Raw genomic sequence first — 16966 nt, forward strand, 5'->3', positions numbered from 1 at the left:
TGACTCATGACGTATTAATCAGTCCAATCGAGAAAAAAAACATAAGAATTTTCTTTTTAATTATTAATGGTATCAACTCCAGTTCAGCAAAAGAAAATGAAGCATCATATGCATTCATTAAAATCATGTTATTTACGTTTTCATAATAAATCATTATACCATAATGATTTTCAATGGCATCTATTTATTTATGTCCAATAATTTTATTGGTCGTTAACGCAGTTCTAGGAGTCCTTATTATACTGGCATCCATCTTTGGAGATGTCATGGCAGGAGGGCCGATTACTTATCTTCAGAATTTGTCATCGCAAGGTAATTTCCAGGCAGGAGTCATTTTTCTGATTGGTGCCATATTGATTTACGTGTTCATGTTTGTCTTTTTTTATCTAATTATAAATATGCCAGCAATTGATTATAACTCGAAAATTTTTATTTAGACGAGTCGTGAATCCATCCTTTGAACCGAAAATTAAAAAGAGACAAAAAAAAGTTATTCGCCAAGCTATTCCACGTAAAAGATTGTGAAATTATGAAGCACATTCCATCCCCTTTGTTTTATTAGCTTTATCTTTTCAACGATTCGACTTTTCATATCACTCAATATTTTTTGTTATGTATTCTCCATTCTCCCTTCACATGGATTTTTCTCGAATGTGTTGTTTTGTATGATTTTTTATTTTGCAAAATGGTAGTCAAATGAAACAACGCGGTTAATGAACAAGATACATTTGTATAATTCTTTAATGAAATTTGCATGTAAATGAAATGAAGCAAAGAAATAATAACATAATATATTCTTTTTGAGAATTTTTTTTTTGGCAATGTGAATATGCAGGCAAATTGATATAATGTCGAAGCGAAATTATTCTTCGTTTAATGTAATAATATTTATTAAATGATATTTTATCTCAAAATTTTTTTGTTTTGAAAAGAGGAAATATAAAATAATAAAATAATTCAGAAAATTATTATTTTTCGCAAAATACTCATTTTGCGTTCAAATTTCACATGAACAAATGAAGTTATTACAATTTCCTTCACCTTGATATGATTGGACCATCAGTAATTTCATTCCTTTCTGCAATTGTTTTCTGAAATTAAAATGTTACCAATTTCATTGAATTTGTTTCTTCTTTTTGTTCTTCTTTTTGTTCTTCCGAATTTCAAAATCTGTTTTTTCCTCCTGCCCTTTAAGAGTTTTCATCATCTCTATATGGTGGAAAATATCTGCTTTCATTCTTTTTTTTTTTTTTTTTTTTTTTTTTTTTTTTTTGCACGAATCATGAAAGCTTTGTTTCACTCAAAACTTTATCAAGCTTTCTCTAATCAAAAAATAAATTGGGTTTACATATCTGTAAACTTGGTCTTTGAAATGATAACTCAATTATTTGAAACATAATTAGTATTAAAAAAACATACACGTTTTGTTCGAATTGTTTGATCACAAAAAGTTCATACACAGTGCAAAATTTTTCTTTGAAAATGCTTGAAGTGCAATGTTTAACCACACTTGGTTTTTTTATTCATCATGCAATTTCTATCATATTTTTTTTAAAAAAAACTGTAGAATGTGCACAAAATACCTAACAATATTGGTTTTTCTATTACTGCAAGAGGAATTATTCCAACAATTTTTATTAAAATATATCTCATCAATAAAAACTCAGTTGATATACTAGACTTTCATTTTCATGTCGAATGAACTTTTTAATAAATTTTTTTTCGTAATATCGGAGAAACTCAAAATCATATTTCTCTGAGATTTCAATTATAATTTTATTAAATAGTCTGTTTTAATGAAAATGATAGTCTTGTTTATTAACTGAGCTTGTTTTGTTAGGATAAATTTTTAGAAAAATTGTCAGAATTATTCCTCTTGTAGTTGTCGAAAAATCTATCTTCTCCTGTATTTTGTGCACATTCAACATTTGTTTTGACATTTTGAATTCATCCCTTTTCAAGAAAACAAAATCAACAATTATTGTTGAATTTTTTTTTGCAACACATTTTTTTTAGAAAAAATTTGTTTATAAAAAAATTATCAAAAAAATTCACTTAGATGTGGAAATAATTCATTTCGTTATCGTGACCAGAAAAAAACGTTGATGTCAAAAATAATCACAAGCATTTTCAAAAGTTCTATTTTTTTTCAACTGTCTTTTAGAAAGATTTCATGAATGCAAATGGGTGAGTTATTATCCCGAACGTTGAAAAATCCGGACTTTTTTTAATAAAAAGTTTATTTTAAAACATTTTTAATTTTTTGTTTTGTTTTTGGTATTTCAGAAAAAATCAGTGATAGAAATTCTTGATTAAAAAGCAATATCCAATCCACAATGGGGAGAGATAATGTGGTTAGCTCCTTTGTTTCTGATTTGTGCCTCCCCTGAGGAGATAAGGTCGTTGCAAGGGGGATCATAGGTTGGAATTAAATCAAAAGAGAAATATATTTTAAGTTATTATTTTTTCACATATTTAAATAATATTTTTCAAAAAATTATTAAAGATTTAATCCAAAACTTTATAACATAAACACAATGTTAAACAAAAAAGTATGTGGCTGGTCAATTCTTTGAGAAAAAATGATGACTTTTGAGTGTCGAAGAATGGATAATTGCTCAGAATGCATGGTAATCATCATTGTTGATGTCCATATTCGAATCGTTGATGAAATCGATACCAAAGGGTTCTCACATTCTTCAGTTGTCAGAGCATTCTCTGTAGTTGAGGCAGACAGAGCTGTTTGAAAAGTCGGAAGGCCAGAACAGTTCAATGAAGATGACAAAAATGCAATGGTTTAAGAAGAAAAATAAGAAAGTTTATCAGGAACAAGTTTGAATATAAAAGAACAAGAGAATTTGTTTGTTTTCATCTAATTTTTTCTTTAGTTTTAAAAAATAAATATTTTTCTAATGGAATCAGTCCTTACTGACAAAAATAGACGTTCAGAAACTGAAGTTGATGAAAACATCAGGAAATCAAATGCACATCCAAATTTGTTTGCAAAAAAGAATTCAGAGCTTATAACCTCCATGCCAAGAAACGAAGATATCCATCATTTTTCAGTTTTTTACCAAAAAACTCTTCTTGTTTTCTATGAGCTTCTTCAAGTTCTTATCAGTTGACATCATTGTTCACACTTTTTGATCTTCAACACTGATGTATTTTAACTTCTTCTATTTGATATCTTTAAAACTCTTGTGATTCACTCTTCAGGAGTTTTAGCCGGATTCCGTGAAATTTTGTAAAACATGCCAAATGCCACTTTGGTTGTTGCAGCTGATGCAAATGGATAATTTCTCATAAGCGTTGTGTTGTGTACATGCAATTAATTACCAAAGGAAATGCGAGTTCTTCTGAGCGCAGGCATTGATGTTTGGGATAACAACGATAAATGGATAATGGAAAGCATATTTCAAAGATTCGCAGAAGAGGTTTTCTTAACTGGAATAATCAAAAGAAGGAAAATATTAATGAAAACCTATGAGAGATGTCTTCTTCTTTTAAATTCTCACTCTACTCGGGCTCAGCCTGACGTATGGCAGAAATTTGCGGATCACAACATTGACGTCGTCACTTTCATTCCTCACAGTTCACACATCACATAACCTTTTGATTGTGGTGTGTTTGCAGTATTCAAAAAATGCATCAACTCCCTATACTCCGTACCTCCAGATTCTTCCATTTCTCTTCGACGTGAGGCCATCTCCAACGTTCTTTTACAAGCTCTTCAGACGGCATTTCTTCCAGCAATTGTTGTTTCTTCGTTCAAGAAATCCGATGCGCTTTCGAACGATGTGCATTCAGTTTTATCAACACTTCCGAAGGAGCCTTCATTGACGCTGAAAAAGAGAACACATAGGTTTGAATTTTTTTTACAAAAATTATAACTTAACAAAATTTTTTTAAAGAATGGAAAAAAGAAAAGAAAATGAAAGAAGACATGAAAAGAAAAGAAAAGATAAACGAAAACGAAGAAAAAATACTTTTCGCGGCTGAAATGTCTAATTAAACAGTTGATTTCACAAATCCCTAATTGTGAATGATGATGTTTTGGATGATGAATCAAAGCAGAAAAATTCCAGAAAATGTGTGTTAAAAGAATTTGTAGTTAATATGGCTAATTTTTTATGAGATCATAAAATTGTTGCATCGTTGATCTTTTATGAGTAATTTTTTTTTTGTTGTATAAAATTTTCATTAAAAAAATGTATTTGAAAATCAAAAGAGAGATCGTTGTAAGACTTGATAACATGCAACTGATCGATGACATTATAAAAAAAAATTTGAATGAAAAAATGTTATGGTAAATTTGATTATTCAATTATCTTTTTTCCCCGAAAGTGAATGGATCGGAGAAGATAAGAGAAAATGGACGTTTCATTGAGAATAATGGATATTATTTTTCTCGACAACAAGGTTAGTGACAGCGGGGAATTGATGATGGAACTAGGCAAGATGATTTTCAAGAAAAGCATCTTGGAAGGAAATGCAGCAATATGTTTATCGAATGAAAATATTAACCTGTTTGCTTTTTTAATGGTTTTTGTTCTTTTTAAAGATATTACCATCTGTGGCCTTCTCAGAGGCAAGAATCTGATAAATTGTATAAATGGCCATTCCTTTGCTTTTCTGAGGAGAACATAAGAAGTGAGCTGTGCAGAGAGACAATCAGTAGATAGGAATTGCATATTTTAATATTCGGAAAAGAGAGAGGATAAAAACAAATTCGATTTCAAAGTATTTGGTTGAGAATGAAACGGAGAATGTCTTCAATTGAACAGCTTTTAGAAAGAATAAAATTCGGAGATGTTTTTTTCAGAAAAAAAAATGGATGACAACGTCGAAAGCAGGATATTTATGAGGGAATAAAGGAAGACGGAGAAAGAAGCACTGAGAAACAATGGAAAAGGAGATTGACAGCATCAGTGATTGGACAATCCTCTGCATTTGCGATAGAAAGGAAAGGTGTGTTCTTTTGAGGAATTTTTCCAATCAATGCAAAACTAATTATTTTTTAAAATTTTTCAATTTTTTTTTTCATTCCATTCAACAGCATTTTTTTATGTTGAACGTCATTCTTGAAGACAAACCATTTCAATCAGCATTTTTGCGAATTATGTTGTTTCTTCTCCTTCTCCTTCGATTTCTTTATTCATAGTTTTTTCATTTGACTGATGGAAAAAGACATTCTTCGTATTTGAGAATTTGACCGAAAAGTATTTAAATTCTCATGTGGCAACAAAAAAATCTACCTTCTCTTTCTGCTATTGGCTGTAATGAAATTCGATTCTATGCAACATGTCAGCAATTTCACAATTGAGTTTTGTTCGCCTTTGTTGTTCAACTTCCTCCAGAAGAGCTCCATCCAACTCACTTCATTTCATTTCTCTTTCAGCTTCTCTTTCTTCTTTCGTTTTTTCTTCATTCCTGCTTCTGCAAGAGTATTGTTTGCGAAAGCAGTCTTTGTCTTTCATTCTGATCATTCGGCATTTATTTCTTCTTCATCTTCAAATTCTCCTTCATCGACTTCTTCTTCTTATCTATCGTCTTCGTATTCAAAATCTTCTTCGTGGCAATCGTCTTCTCCTTTGCAAATATCTTCAACAAATTCAAATGTAGTTTGAATTTTAAATACCAATAAATCAGCGTCATTTTCTGTTTATGTCAAGAAGTATTAGACAATCACTCAAAATTAAGCCAATTTTTCTTGAGAAAACACAACGTTGTTAAGTTGAGTCAATCTGTCCATCATAATAATGGAGATAATGAAATTTTGCTTCAACTGAAATAAACTTATCGAAAACTATTTGTTGACTAACAAACGATTCACAATAACATCGTCCTCCTTCAACAAAAACATTTTCGAATTTTTTATAGATTTTTTTTGATTCCCTATTATATTTATCTTCTTCGCCTTCTTCTTCTTCACCTCCTCCTTCTCCTTCTTCATCATTTTATTCATTTTCTTCTTCTTCAAATCCTTCAACATCTTCTGCATCTTGTCATTTCCCTCCATCTGTGCTATCTTCAACTTCGTTCCAATTTTCTTCTTTAACTCATTCAATGCCATTTTCGCTCATTTGACATTGGGACAGAGTCTCGATCTTCTGATGTATTTATCACATTCAATTCTGCAGAGATGTAAAATTAAACTGAAAATTGCTTCATTTCTTTTTCTTCTCAACGTTCAAAAATTAATTGTGACCTCATTTCATTTTTTATTCGCCATTCTCGTGATGAGAAAAAGCCGTCCAGACGAATTTATTTAATGTCATTTTCATTGGATTCTTCTTCTTCCTCTTCTTCTTCTTCTTCGATGAACAACTAAAAATAGCCTTTTCATTTCATTCAACTCCCGTAAATTTAGTGCAAAGCGTCATTTTTCATTTCAACTCAGAAAGACGAAAGGAATATTCGTTCAATCACAGAATAGCAGCTGAAATAAATGAAAATGAAAGAGATATTATGGTGGGCAAAGAAAAGAAGGGAAACATTCATGAAATAAGAAAAGGAGGATGCCTTTCACTCATTTTTCAGGGATGAAGGAGACGCAGATGAAAAGATGATAATTTTGAAACAATTCGAGTTTGGAGGTGAATAACGACGGAGATGACCTTCGAGAGATTTCTCCATTACAACGTGAATTCTCCTTTGATGTGAGTGAATTTCTTGTGAATGTCTCCGACTGAGCTAACTCTCGCTTGTATTTCTTCATTTTCAGCTTCTGCTTCTGCTACTTCATCTTCATTTTGCTGATCACTCCTTCAATGAAATATCTTTGATGGCCTTCTTTGAATGCTTCAGGATGCGCAGCAAAGACGAGCAATAGGAGACATCTTAACAATCACAGAAGTGCAAGAGCGAGTAACCTCTTCACATTCCAATTTTTCAGTGCGTTCTCATTCAATTCTCGCACATCAACCAAAAATCGGGAGGAAACCTAGATGAAATGGAAGTTGATGACGACGAATGCGAAGAAGACGAAAATGACGAAAAAGAAGAGGAGGAGGATGAAGAAGAGGAAGAGGAAGAGGAAACAAAAGAAGAAAGAGATGATATGGGCTTGAAAAAAGACACACACAACAAAACATTCCCGCATCCAAAAAAGCCAAAGGAACATACAAAAGCAGTTAAAGAATATAACTGGGAATGAATTATGTGACACATTTGGCGAGCTTGAAAAGTTGCCAGGGTCATTTTGTGAGGAAGAAACTCTGCCTCTTCTGCCACCTTTGGGAGAACAGAGGGAAGAAGGCGGGGAAGAGAAGAGAGGAGCTACAAAACATCGTCTTCTTGGTTGGAACAATGACATTCGGAATTACATGAAAAGAGGGAATATGATGAATGAGCATCCTTCTTCTTCTTCTTCTTCTCCTTCTTCGCCATCTTCACCATCATCCGCTTCAAATTCATTGAATATTGGGGGTCAGCCTCATTTTGAGCATCCAAGCAGCAGTGCTTCTGTTGTGATTCAACAAGAAGAATGCAAACAAATTCCTCTATCATCGTCGTCTTCTTCTTCTTATTCTTCTTCTTCATATTTTTCTTCTTATATGATCTCGAATTCGAGTAATTGTGATTGTGATTGCAATTGTTTCTATCTAGCAGCACACAATTTGAGAGTGTCTCCCACACGTCAATGCTGTCGAAGATTCCCTTTTGGAGCACTTGTGAAGGCTCTGATTGCTCTTGTGTGCAGATGCCTTCTCCGCCTCCGCACTCTTCAGATGCACTGCCTCTTCCTCCTCTTCATCTTCCTCCTCTTCATCTTCTTCGCTTTAATTTTCCTCAGCATTTTCATCACCATTATGGATATCGTCACTTTCTCCTCCATCGACGTCATCTTCCTTCGCATCATCTTCTTCAATCACAGTCTGTTTCATGTCTCCATTCGGATGATTATCTTCGTTTGACTCAGCCACACCCAAATGTTTGCTGTTTGATGAGCAATGTTAATTTTTTGGGAGAGTTGAGAAATGAAAAAGAAAATGGACCAAAAGGAGATGAGAAAGAAAAAGGAGCAGAGAAATAGCAGAAGGATAATATAATTATGAAGAAGGAAAAGAAGAAGAAGAAGAAGAATATTCAGAGAGGAGGAGAACTTCAGAGAAGAGAAAGGAGAAGGAGAAAATTGGATTGATGATTGATGATTGGACTGTGAAAGAGGAAAGGGAAAAGCAGAAACGGAAATATTGATTTTATTTCTCCGATGGGTTCTATTTCTCCGAAATCTTCATCTTCTTCCTTCTTTCTTCTTCCTCGTCTGATTCATCACCAATTTCAACATCAAAAGAAGCAAGATTATCTTCAATGCATTCTTTTCTTCATCTTTTTTCTTCTCTTCCTTCTTCCTCCTTCTCATCTTCATCATCGTCATCTGTTTCTTGTTCTTCTTTGCAACATTCTGCATCGCCATCTCATTCATCCTCTCAAACAATACAGCTTTCCTCTGCCTTCGAGCAATATAACATCTATTTCTCTTCTTCTTCTTCTTTTTCCTGTTGTCTCACCGATATTAGAGGCAATGCAAATCGTGTAATTGCTCTTCTGTTGTCTCTTCGTTTCCAACAACCACATGCATTATTTGCAATGTTTGCATTTTGTGTTTGTTTTGTTTTCATTTTGTGATCGTTTTTGGATGGAATTGGCAGAGCTGCAGACAATTTGTGAGGAACATTTTGGATGCTGACAGGGGCTCATCTTCATCAAAAGAGCAGAGAATGCAAACGGCTGAAGGCAGAGCAGAAGAACAGCAGCTGGCTGTTGCTCCGATCGAGGAAAATGGAAGCGAAGTTTATGTGTCTTCTTTGTTGGCATGGGAAATTATTAAAAGAGGAACTGTCTTTCTCTTCCTCGACGACGACCGGAAATTCGCCCGTTTTGGAAGGAATTGGGGCAATCATTTTGTACGAGCATTGAATGAAGATGTGTTTGAGGTGAATTCTGTTGAGCTGCTGAATGAAGATATGCGAGCAGAGGGCGAAAGAGAAATTGGAGCCTTTGAGAGTTTCGGAGATGGTGCTGATGAATAACAGGAAAAAAAAAATCATCATTCATTGAGTTTTGTGAGCCATGCGATTGATGAGATGCTCGTCGTCGAGGAAGAAGAAGAAGATGATGATGATGAGGAAAGCTGTTGGAGGGAGAGAAGCCATTTGGTTTGTTCATTGGATGAGGAGCAGCTTCAATGTCAGCAAGGCCAAATCATTGTTTGGTATCTATCAGCTTGGCGGAGCAGATGAGTCGCTTTCAGCATTGGTTGTGGCAAAAAGGAAGCATCTCTTTTTTGAACGAAAAAAGAAGATTTGTTTGTGGAGATAAAATAATGAATGAAAGAAAAGGATTAAAGATGAAGAAAATGCGTTCACTGAAACTAAAGAAAAAATGTTTCGAGTATATTGCTGAACAAATTTGATGTCGATTTGAGAAGTTTCCACACTTTAATTGAAAATATTTTTCTTTTTTGAGGTTAGTAGTTATCAATTAAAAAATAATCCTTTTGATCATTTTCATATTTCTTCAATAATTTTTTTCTCAACAAATTCTTTATGAACATTCTTCCAGAATACACATTATCAAGAAGGGCAAAAGCTCTTTGGGAAGAAACAAAAAGAATTGGTGGAAATAATGTTGAAGAACTCCTTATCTACTTTTTTACAAAGCTCAAAGATGCGGAAGATACAATGAAAAGAATAAGGAAAATGCTGAACGGTCTGAAAAATAAACACTTAACATAGTTTTTTTTTCATTGATGATTTGCTGTATATTTTTTTATAATGCCAACTTCACAGAACCGTATTTTACCTTAATTGAAGACTTAGCCATTGTTTACAATTCTGCTCAGAAGCACACTCAAACGATGCTTTTACAAGCTCTTACCAAATGCTCATCGTTAAAAAGATTAGAAGATTGCGGATTCGATGTTACTCAAGGGAAAATAAATCACGCCAAACAAACTTTGAAAAAAAACCTCAACAAAGTTGAAAAGCCACTCGAATCAGTTATTCCTCCAAAAAGAAAAGGTTCGAACGTATTAACTCTTTCCATTAATTATCATTAAACTCATTTTTTGTTATTCGTTGCAGGATTAAGCGAAATAGAATGGAAGACAGGGAATAAATGGATGATGAATCATTCAACAGAATTATCTTCAACTGTTTCAATTCGTAGAAAAAAGAAAAAAGCAACTGACGAAGAAGAATTTTTAGATGAAAATGCTTGGAATGATCTCATGATTATTAATACTGAATGCAGCGATCTTAATCCGAAACAACAACAGAACGAAAAAGTGATTTCTTCCATCAACAAGAAATGTGAAATCACATATCTTGCTGAAGTTTCCAACAAATCAGAAAGAGATCATCTATGTAGTTGCTCAAATGAAAACATATTTTCAGATGGCTGGAGGAGGTTTGACGAAAAGAAAAAACTGGGATATTCAACAGTAAAACTTGAAAGGAATTCTTCTCTTAAAAATGATGGATTGTCAATGAACTTATCTAATTCCCTTCTTCCTTATGATTCATTTCCTTCGGATTGTAAATGCTCAATCGATTACCAAAGCGATGGAGATGCAAATGTGATGACATACTCGGAAGTGTTCCAATCTCCTCCGCTTTTTCCTAAAGATTTATTTACATATAACTTCTCAATAAATTCTTTTATGAACAAAAAGTCCGTTTGTTTGAGCCGAGAGGATATATCTGGTGAATTGAAAGAACAAAATTCAAATGAATCAAACAATATCCATCCGCAAGAAACTGACTTTGAATTCGAAACAACAAGTGTTTTCAGCAATTGCGATAAGAAATATCAACGATTTCTGTTTGATAAATCCAACTTCGATCAAGATGTTTTAACCAGTCAAACACTCTTTTATTCCTCTTCATCTTTCCCAACTGACTTCAATAAATCAGTTTTTTCTTCAAAAGATAACATTTATCACTCATTATCCTCAAAGGAATTGCTTAATAATTCAGTATTTGATGACTTTTGCATTAAAAGGGATAATCAAATCCATGGAAACAACATCAACCACCACCATTTTGGACTTCCTAATTTAGGCAACACCTGTTACATAGCTTCAATTCTTCAATGTGTCGCATCTTCAATTCAGTTTCATCCACTTCAATATCATGAAAACAAAATGGATAATTTATCATCATCGTTGGCGAGAATTTGTAACAATCTAAATGATCACGACTCAATTCCTGATCAGTGGAATAATGACACAATTGATAAATGGGATCAACACTGCAATTATGGTCATCGTGAACAACAAAATGCAGTTGAAGCATTTCAAAAGTTCGAAGCATTATTTGTTTTCAATGGATTATGTGACGAAAACCATTTTAAACCAAAAATATCTCGATTCACTCAGTGTTCAAAATGCAACCATATTAGTGAGGTCCAAGAAAAAAGATCTTCAACATTCTTCATCAACGGTGGATCAATCTTGAATGGCTTGAAAAGAGAACTCACCAGAGAGAACTTGTCAGAAAACAATTTGTACCAATGTCCTATTTGCAATTCTTTATGTCCATCAAGTCGTTGGGCCAGATTTACTCTGTTTCCAAAAGTTTTGGCATTATCCCACATTTGCACTCATCCAACAACGGCAGTTCCTCCAGAATTAGTTACATTCAAATACAATTCGGAAAAAGACAAACTCAACTTTTTTGTGAAAAACAGTTATATGGAAAACAAATTGCATTTTTCTAATCAGGATGCTTTGATAAAATACTTTCTTGTGGGGCAAGTATTATATAAAAAAACCGGAGTGAACTCAGGTCATTATATAGCAATAGTTCGGAAAAATACCAATGGTCAAAAGAATTGGATAATTTGCAACGATTCTTCTGTTGTTCATATTTCTGATGAAAACTTCTACAATTCTTGGCTAGTCGTTGCGAAATCTGGATATATGCCAGCCATGACGTTCTTTGCGAAAGAAAATTATAACAATTTTTGTATTTCAATTTTGAAGGGAGGAACAGACAAGCCTGGCACCCAGAAGAAGAAAAGTTCGTCTATATCTCTTATTGAACTTAAAGGAGCAATTCAGAGAGCAAAATATGATTTTGCATTTTCATTTCAATCAACTTTGAAACCGCTTCATCATTATTCAAAATCACATCACAATCCACTTCCAATATTCTCACCGAACGAAAAACGCTTGATATTTGCTCCAAAAACGAAACTGTGGGAAAACTTCACAAAGGAAACAAACATCAACATCTCTTTTTCACACTTTTATAGATTGACAATTCAATTTCAAAAAGCCAAAAGACGAACAGATCTTTGCGGGCTATGTCAAAAATTGGAACAGTTGGAAAAGAAAAAAGCTGCGTTACCTGAGGGAAAATATTTCAACACAGAGCAGTCAAAAACTTTGAATTTACTTAAACATCACAAACAAATGGCTGGATGGCAAAGAGTGCATTTTCGGAATACTGTGGAAAGTCTTTCGGACAATGAGGTCATATGCCTGTTTGATTTTAAAGAAAAGTGGAAGCTTCCGATTCGAAGAAATCAACTGCAGCAAGAATTTTATGATTACAAGCAGATTTCTCATTTTTCGGTTATTACTCTTCAAAAGAACCATTCAGACCTTTATAAAAAAACGTTTAATTTTCTTTCAAATTGCATGAACAACGATTATCGCTATGTCATTGAATGCATAGAATCTGTATTGAAAAGATCTATTTTCGGTAAGGCAACATCATTTAAATTTTTCTGCGATGCTGGGTCGCATAATAGAAATCGGTTCATTTTGCATTTCATATTATCAAACAAAACAAAGTTATTCAAGAACAAACGTTGCGAGCTCAACTTCTTTGTTGAGCATCACGGAAAAAATTTGTGCGACAGTGAGTTTGGCGTGTATGTTAAGGCAATAAACAACAATATTTCCTCAGAAACAATAACAACATTGCAAGATCTTCTGTTATTCTTTAACAATATTATAAAAACAAATCAATCATTTTCATCTTCTAACAATGAAAAAACTTCAAATTGTGAATTTCATCAAAGATTTTTTGAGGAATATCAACCTTCAGAAAAAAAATATTGGTCAGCTTTGAATGTCCAAAGAATGAAGGATTTTTTGTATTTCGAACGCAGTGGAACTTTGATCAGTGGATCGGCAGTAGGATTCGAACCACAGCGCTCTCTTGTTCCTCTGGATGTGACAGAATCAAAGCTTTTTGTTCAACAAGAAAGAAAAACTTTCAATTCAAAGTCAATTGACAGCAATACTCTTTTTATTTCGCAACAATCACAGAATATTATTGAGCGAAGGCTTGCTCTCTTCAGAAATGAAACTTTTTCAAAGCTTTTTTGATAATAACTTTGAATGCTTATCAACATAAGCTACAGCAATTGCACATTCTGAGTTGGCATCTTGTTGGAGTGATGCTGAATGTGGCTGCTTTTATTAGAATTAATAATAAAGAATTATTTTTTCCAGTTTTGGATGTGAGATGATATTTTTCAGTTGTGCAATTAATGTTTCCCAACGTATGCTGATGATGAGAAAGACAAATTTGGAAATCTATGTGACATAAAGAACGATATTAAACATACGCATTGACAAAGTTGCTCAAAGAAAAAAAGGCAAACTCGAGGTACCAATCATCTTGTTATTGAAGTGAGATGAGAGAAATTGCTTTTTGTTGAATTTCTATTTAATGTCATCCTTTCTTTTTGTGAAAATTGCAATGTTCAACTTATTTAAATGGTGAAGATGTTAAAATTTAACACAACACAATAACGTTTTATGATGAAGTGCACTTGCTGTAATTGTTAAAGAAGAGTTTAACAAAAACCTTTTTCGAGATATATGAACAATATAAAAAAATTATTAGCCCACATACTCTGCTGTTCAAGAACAACCTTCAAACCTTTGTCAAATGTTGAAGATTTACTGGTCCTTCAAATCTTAGTATTTGATCATTGAATTTCACAGAAGAAGAAGAGGATTTTAGTCAAAAATTTATATGAATGAGTCCCTCTCCCCAGTGACACCACAAACACACTCGGCGATGAGCTTCTTGTAACGTTGTGATCGATCCCCACATGCCCCGCCTCCAGTTGACCAGAAGATATACTGAATAATGTTGTCGAAAAAACAAAAATAGAATTAATCCCAATCATACTCACAGTCTTCCCTCTCCCAACTATTGAAATCATCATTTCCCCAAACTAATCGTCTCCCCTTCGATCACATGCTTTCCGCGCCGCAAAGTGATCGTCGAGCTCAGCTGTGCCTTGCTCGCTCATGAAACGTACACCAATGTCTTACATGGCTCTGCGTTTCTTATCCTTCGCAAATCGCTTTCGTCATCTCCATTTATCTAAGCCTATTATTCATTTTCCACTTCGCTTTACCACTACAACTTTTCCGTTAACATTTTCTAATGTCCATTTCTGTTTTGCATTTGCTTCTCTCTATCATCTCCATATAATGCGGTTCACACCTTATTCCAAACTGATTTTAATAAAAAATGATACAATCCATTACTAAAATTCGTGAAAGCACACCTCAAAATAAAAATGTTACATCACTTTTTTTGACAGGAAGCTCTCTTCAAAGACACTTGTGTATTTTTTTTTCTGTCAAAAATCAACAACTCTATTATTCTCTTGTGAATAATTGAATATATTAGTCAGCGCTGAATATAATTAATTCTGTTCGGAAAAAATGAAAATGAGACAAAATAAACTTCAAACAAAGAAATGAATGATTCAAGAAATTATTATCAAATTAAAAGATATCATATTTCTTCAATTTCTCAGAACAAACAAAACACAAATACTTAAAACAATATTATTGTCGAAAGAAATGGAATTTCTAAACTGCAACAAACTTCTAATATCAAATATTTTGGAAAAGTTTAACTTCAACGATTTTGTTTTTGAGAATTTCTTTCCCGAGAAATTGATCCGTTGAAAATTTTAGTTAGTTTTTAATATTGCAAGATGAAATCCATGAATAAACAAATTGTTCTTTAAAAATTCGAATGAATTTCGCTTCCTGTTCGTTTGATTGTGTTCACATTGGCAATGTTTTCCATCAATCTTATGGCTGCAGATTTTCTTTTCATAAACAAAGCATGTTTCTTGTTGAAAACCATCAATTATTGGAAATGAAGAAACACATATTTATTCACAAACCACTTTTGTAAAAGTTGAAATATAAGTCGATTCAACTCAAATTGATATTTGTGAGGTTTTCATTTCGATTGCGTGGGAGAAATATGGATGAAACTTTATTACTAACAAGTTTTATAATGGGATTGTTTTGGTTCACTCAAAATGTGGTTGACAAAATAAAAATACATAAAATGAAATTCCTGATGAATAATTCGAGAATTAAAAAGAGAGAAATAAAAATGAGCTGTCAATTAAAACTTTTAATTTGATGAGACTATTTTAATGATCCCATAAAAAATCACCCATATATATTATAAGTCATTTATATTTTTTTGTCAAAGCATTATTGCTGAAAAAAATCAATTAAAACCAAAATTAAAAAAGCTCGAGTATATTAATCACCCAAAATGAAATAAAAAATGTTTTGAGGATCATTCTCATTTTTTCGTTTTAAACATTTTCAAGAAAAATTTCCTCATTTTCAACACTTATAAAAAAGAAATTACTCTTTTGAAATTTTGTTTTGGAAACGTTGCCCAAAAACATTTGTGGAAATTTTAATATCAAGTGTCTTTTTGGATGCGGGAAGAAAATACATCATCAACAACATATTTATTTGATAAATTTTATCAAATGAGTGTTTTGAACAATAAGCCAATCGATCAACATGTTCTTTGCTTCAAAATTTACCATCATAATGAATAGTTAGTGGACCTTTCCTTCAAATGATATTTGCATCAGTTGGTCAAACGAATCATCAATGGAAAAATATTAACTTTTTTTCATCCTTTTCAGAATTTTACGGAAAATGGATCAAAAAGTTAAAAGGCAAAACATCAATAAAAGAGGAAAAAAGTGGAGAAAATTAGAAAAATTTCAGAAACAGATTTTCTCCAAGATGCAACAGATCTTCGTTCTTTTCTTTCCTTCGTTTCATATGCGAGCTTTTGAACAAAAATCTTGATGAAATAATGTGAAAGATCGTTTGTCTCATAAAATTCACACGTTTTGAAAAAGTTATATTTGTTCTTTATTTCACACAATTTTCAACCATTAATTCATGCATTTTCATCATTCTTTCGTTTTCAATGACAGTTGATTTATTCATATGCGGTTGTTTACAAGCACATTTTTGTTATGTGATTTTTCCAAAAAAATTTTTTGAAAGGCTTGAATTATTCTTGTTCTCCATTTATGAATATTGATTGATTTTTCTGAAGATTCAACGATTTTCATAATATTCAGAATGGTGTGGCTGCAGCATTTCCTGATTGGAAAGAACAAGAATCATGTTTTTCCATTAACGAATCCAAAGTTATGGGCTAAAAATGTTCACTTCTTGTTTTTTTATTAAGGGTTCAGAAGAAGAATTTCAGTTTTCTTTTTCTACTGATGCAAATGCTCAGTGCATCAACATTTTTGATTTCCACGGTTCAATTGTTCATAATTGCAATTCATCAATTTTCTTGTGGAGAAGAGAACTTTTTGCATAGTCATATCAGAGAGATGCATCCCGATTGTTCATTTCGAATTCCAACATCAAATATAAATCCATCTTTTCAAGACGCGCAATTTGCAATATCTGAAAATACAGAGTCAAAAAACGATTTGAAGAGTCTTCTCAAAGCCGAATTAATAACTTCAAACACATCAATTTGCATTCGACAACTTGTGCTTCTGCAGAAAGAGGGCTGCTATTTGGTTTCTTCAAAGTTCAACTCTTCGCTTCAAATATGTTCATGCTTGCTAAAGTTTGCAGGAAGCGAAAAGGATGGTTTGTTCTTTGGAGGTTGTGGTTCGCTTTCGTTTT

The 16966-nt window shown here is 32.8% G+C and overlaps 3 protein-coding genes across 3 annotated transcripts; 2 read left to right on the forward strand and 1 right to left on the reverse strand.

The window, feature by feature from the left end:
* The first annotated feature begins 160 nt into the window (after positions 1-160).
* Positions 161-722, forward strand: MONOS_12281 (uncharacterized protein). The gene is made up of 2 exons (XM_067864890.1): positions 161-370; positions 438-722. The coding sequence occupies exons 1-2, from the start codon at positions 174-176 to the stop codon at positions 523-525; spliced, it is 285 nt and encodes a 94-aa protein (XP_067720833.1). The 5' UTR covers positions 161-173; the 3' UTR covers positions 526-722.
* A 6230-nt stretch (positions 723-6952) lies between these two features.
* On the forward strand, positions 6953-9035 carry MONOS_12280 (uncharacterized protein; the record flags this gene model as incomplete). The annotated part of the gene is made up of 3 exons (XM_067864889.1): positions 6953-7132; positions 7188-7694; positions 8655-9035. The coding sequence occupies 3 exons, from the start codon at positions 6953-6955 to the stop codon at positions 9033-9035; spliced, it is 1068 nt and encodes a 355-aa protein (XP_067720834.1).
* A 4743-nt stretch (positions 9036-13778) lies between these two features.
* Positions 13779-14283, reverse strand: MONOS_18177 (uncharacterized protein; the record flags this gene model as incomplete). Its single annotated transcript, XM_067871170.1, has 4 exons — positions 13779-13829; positions 13905-13941; positions 14036-14110; positions 14207-14283. The coding sequence occupies 4 exons, from the start codon at positions 14281-14283 to the stop codon at positions 13779-13781; spliced, it is 240 nt and encodes a 79-aa protein (XP_067720835.1).
* Positions 14284-16966: the final 2683 nt, after the last annotated feature.

Source organism: Monocercomonoides exilis (assembly GCF_001643675.1).
Source record: "Monocercomonoides exilis strain PA203 chromosome Unknown scaffold51-639645, whole genome shotgun sequence".
NCBI lineage: Eukaryota > Preaxostyla > Oxymonadida > Polymastigidae > Monocercomonoides > Monocercomonoides exilis.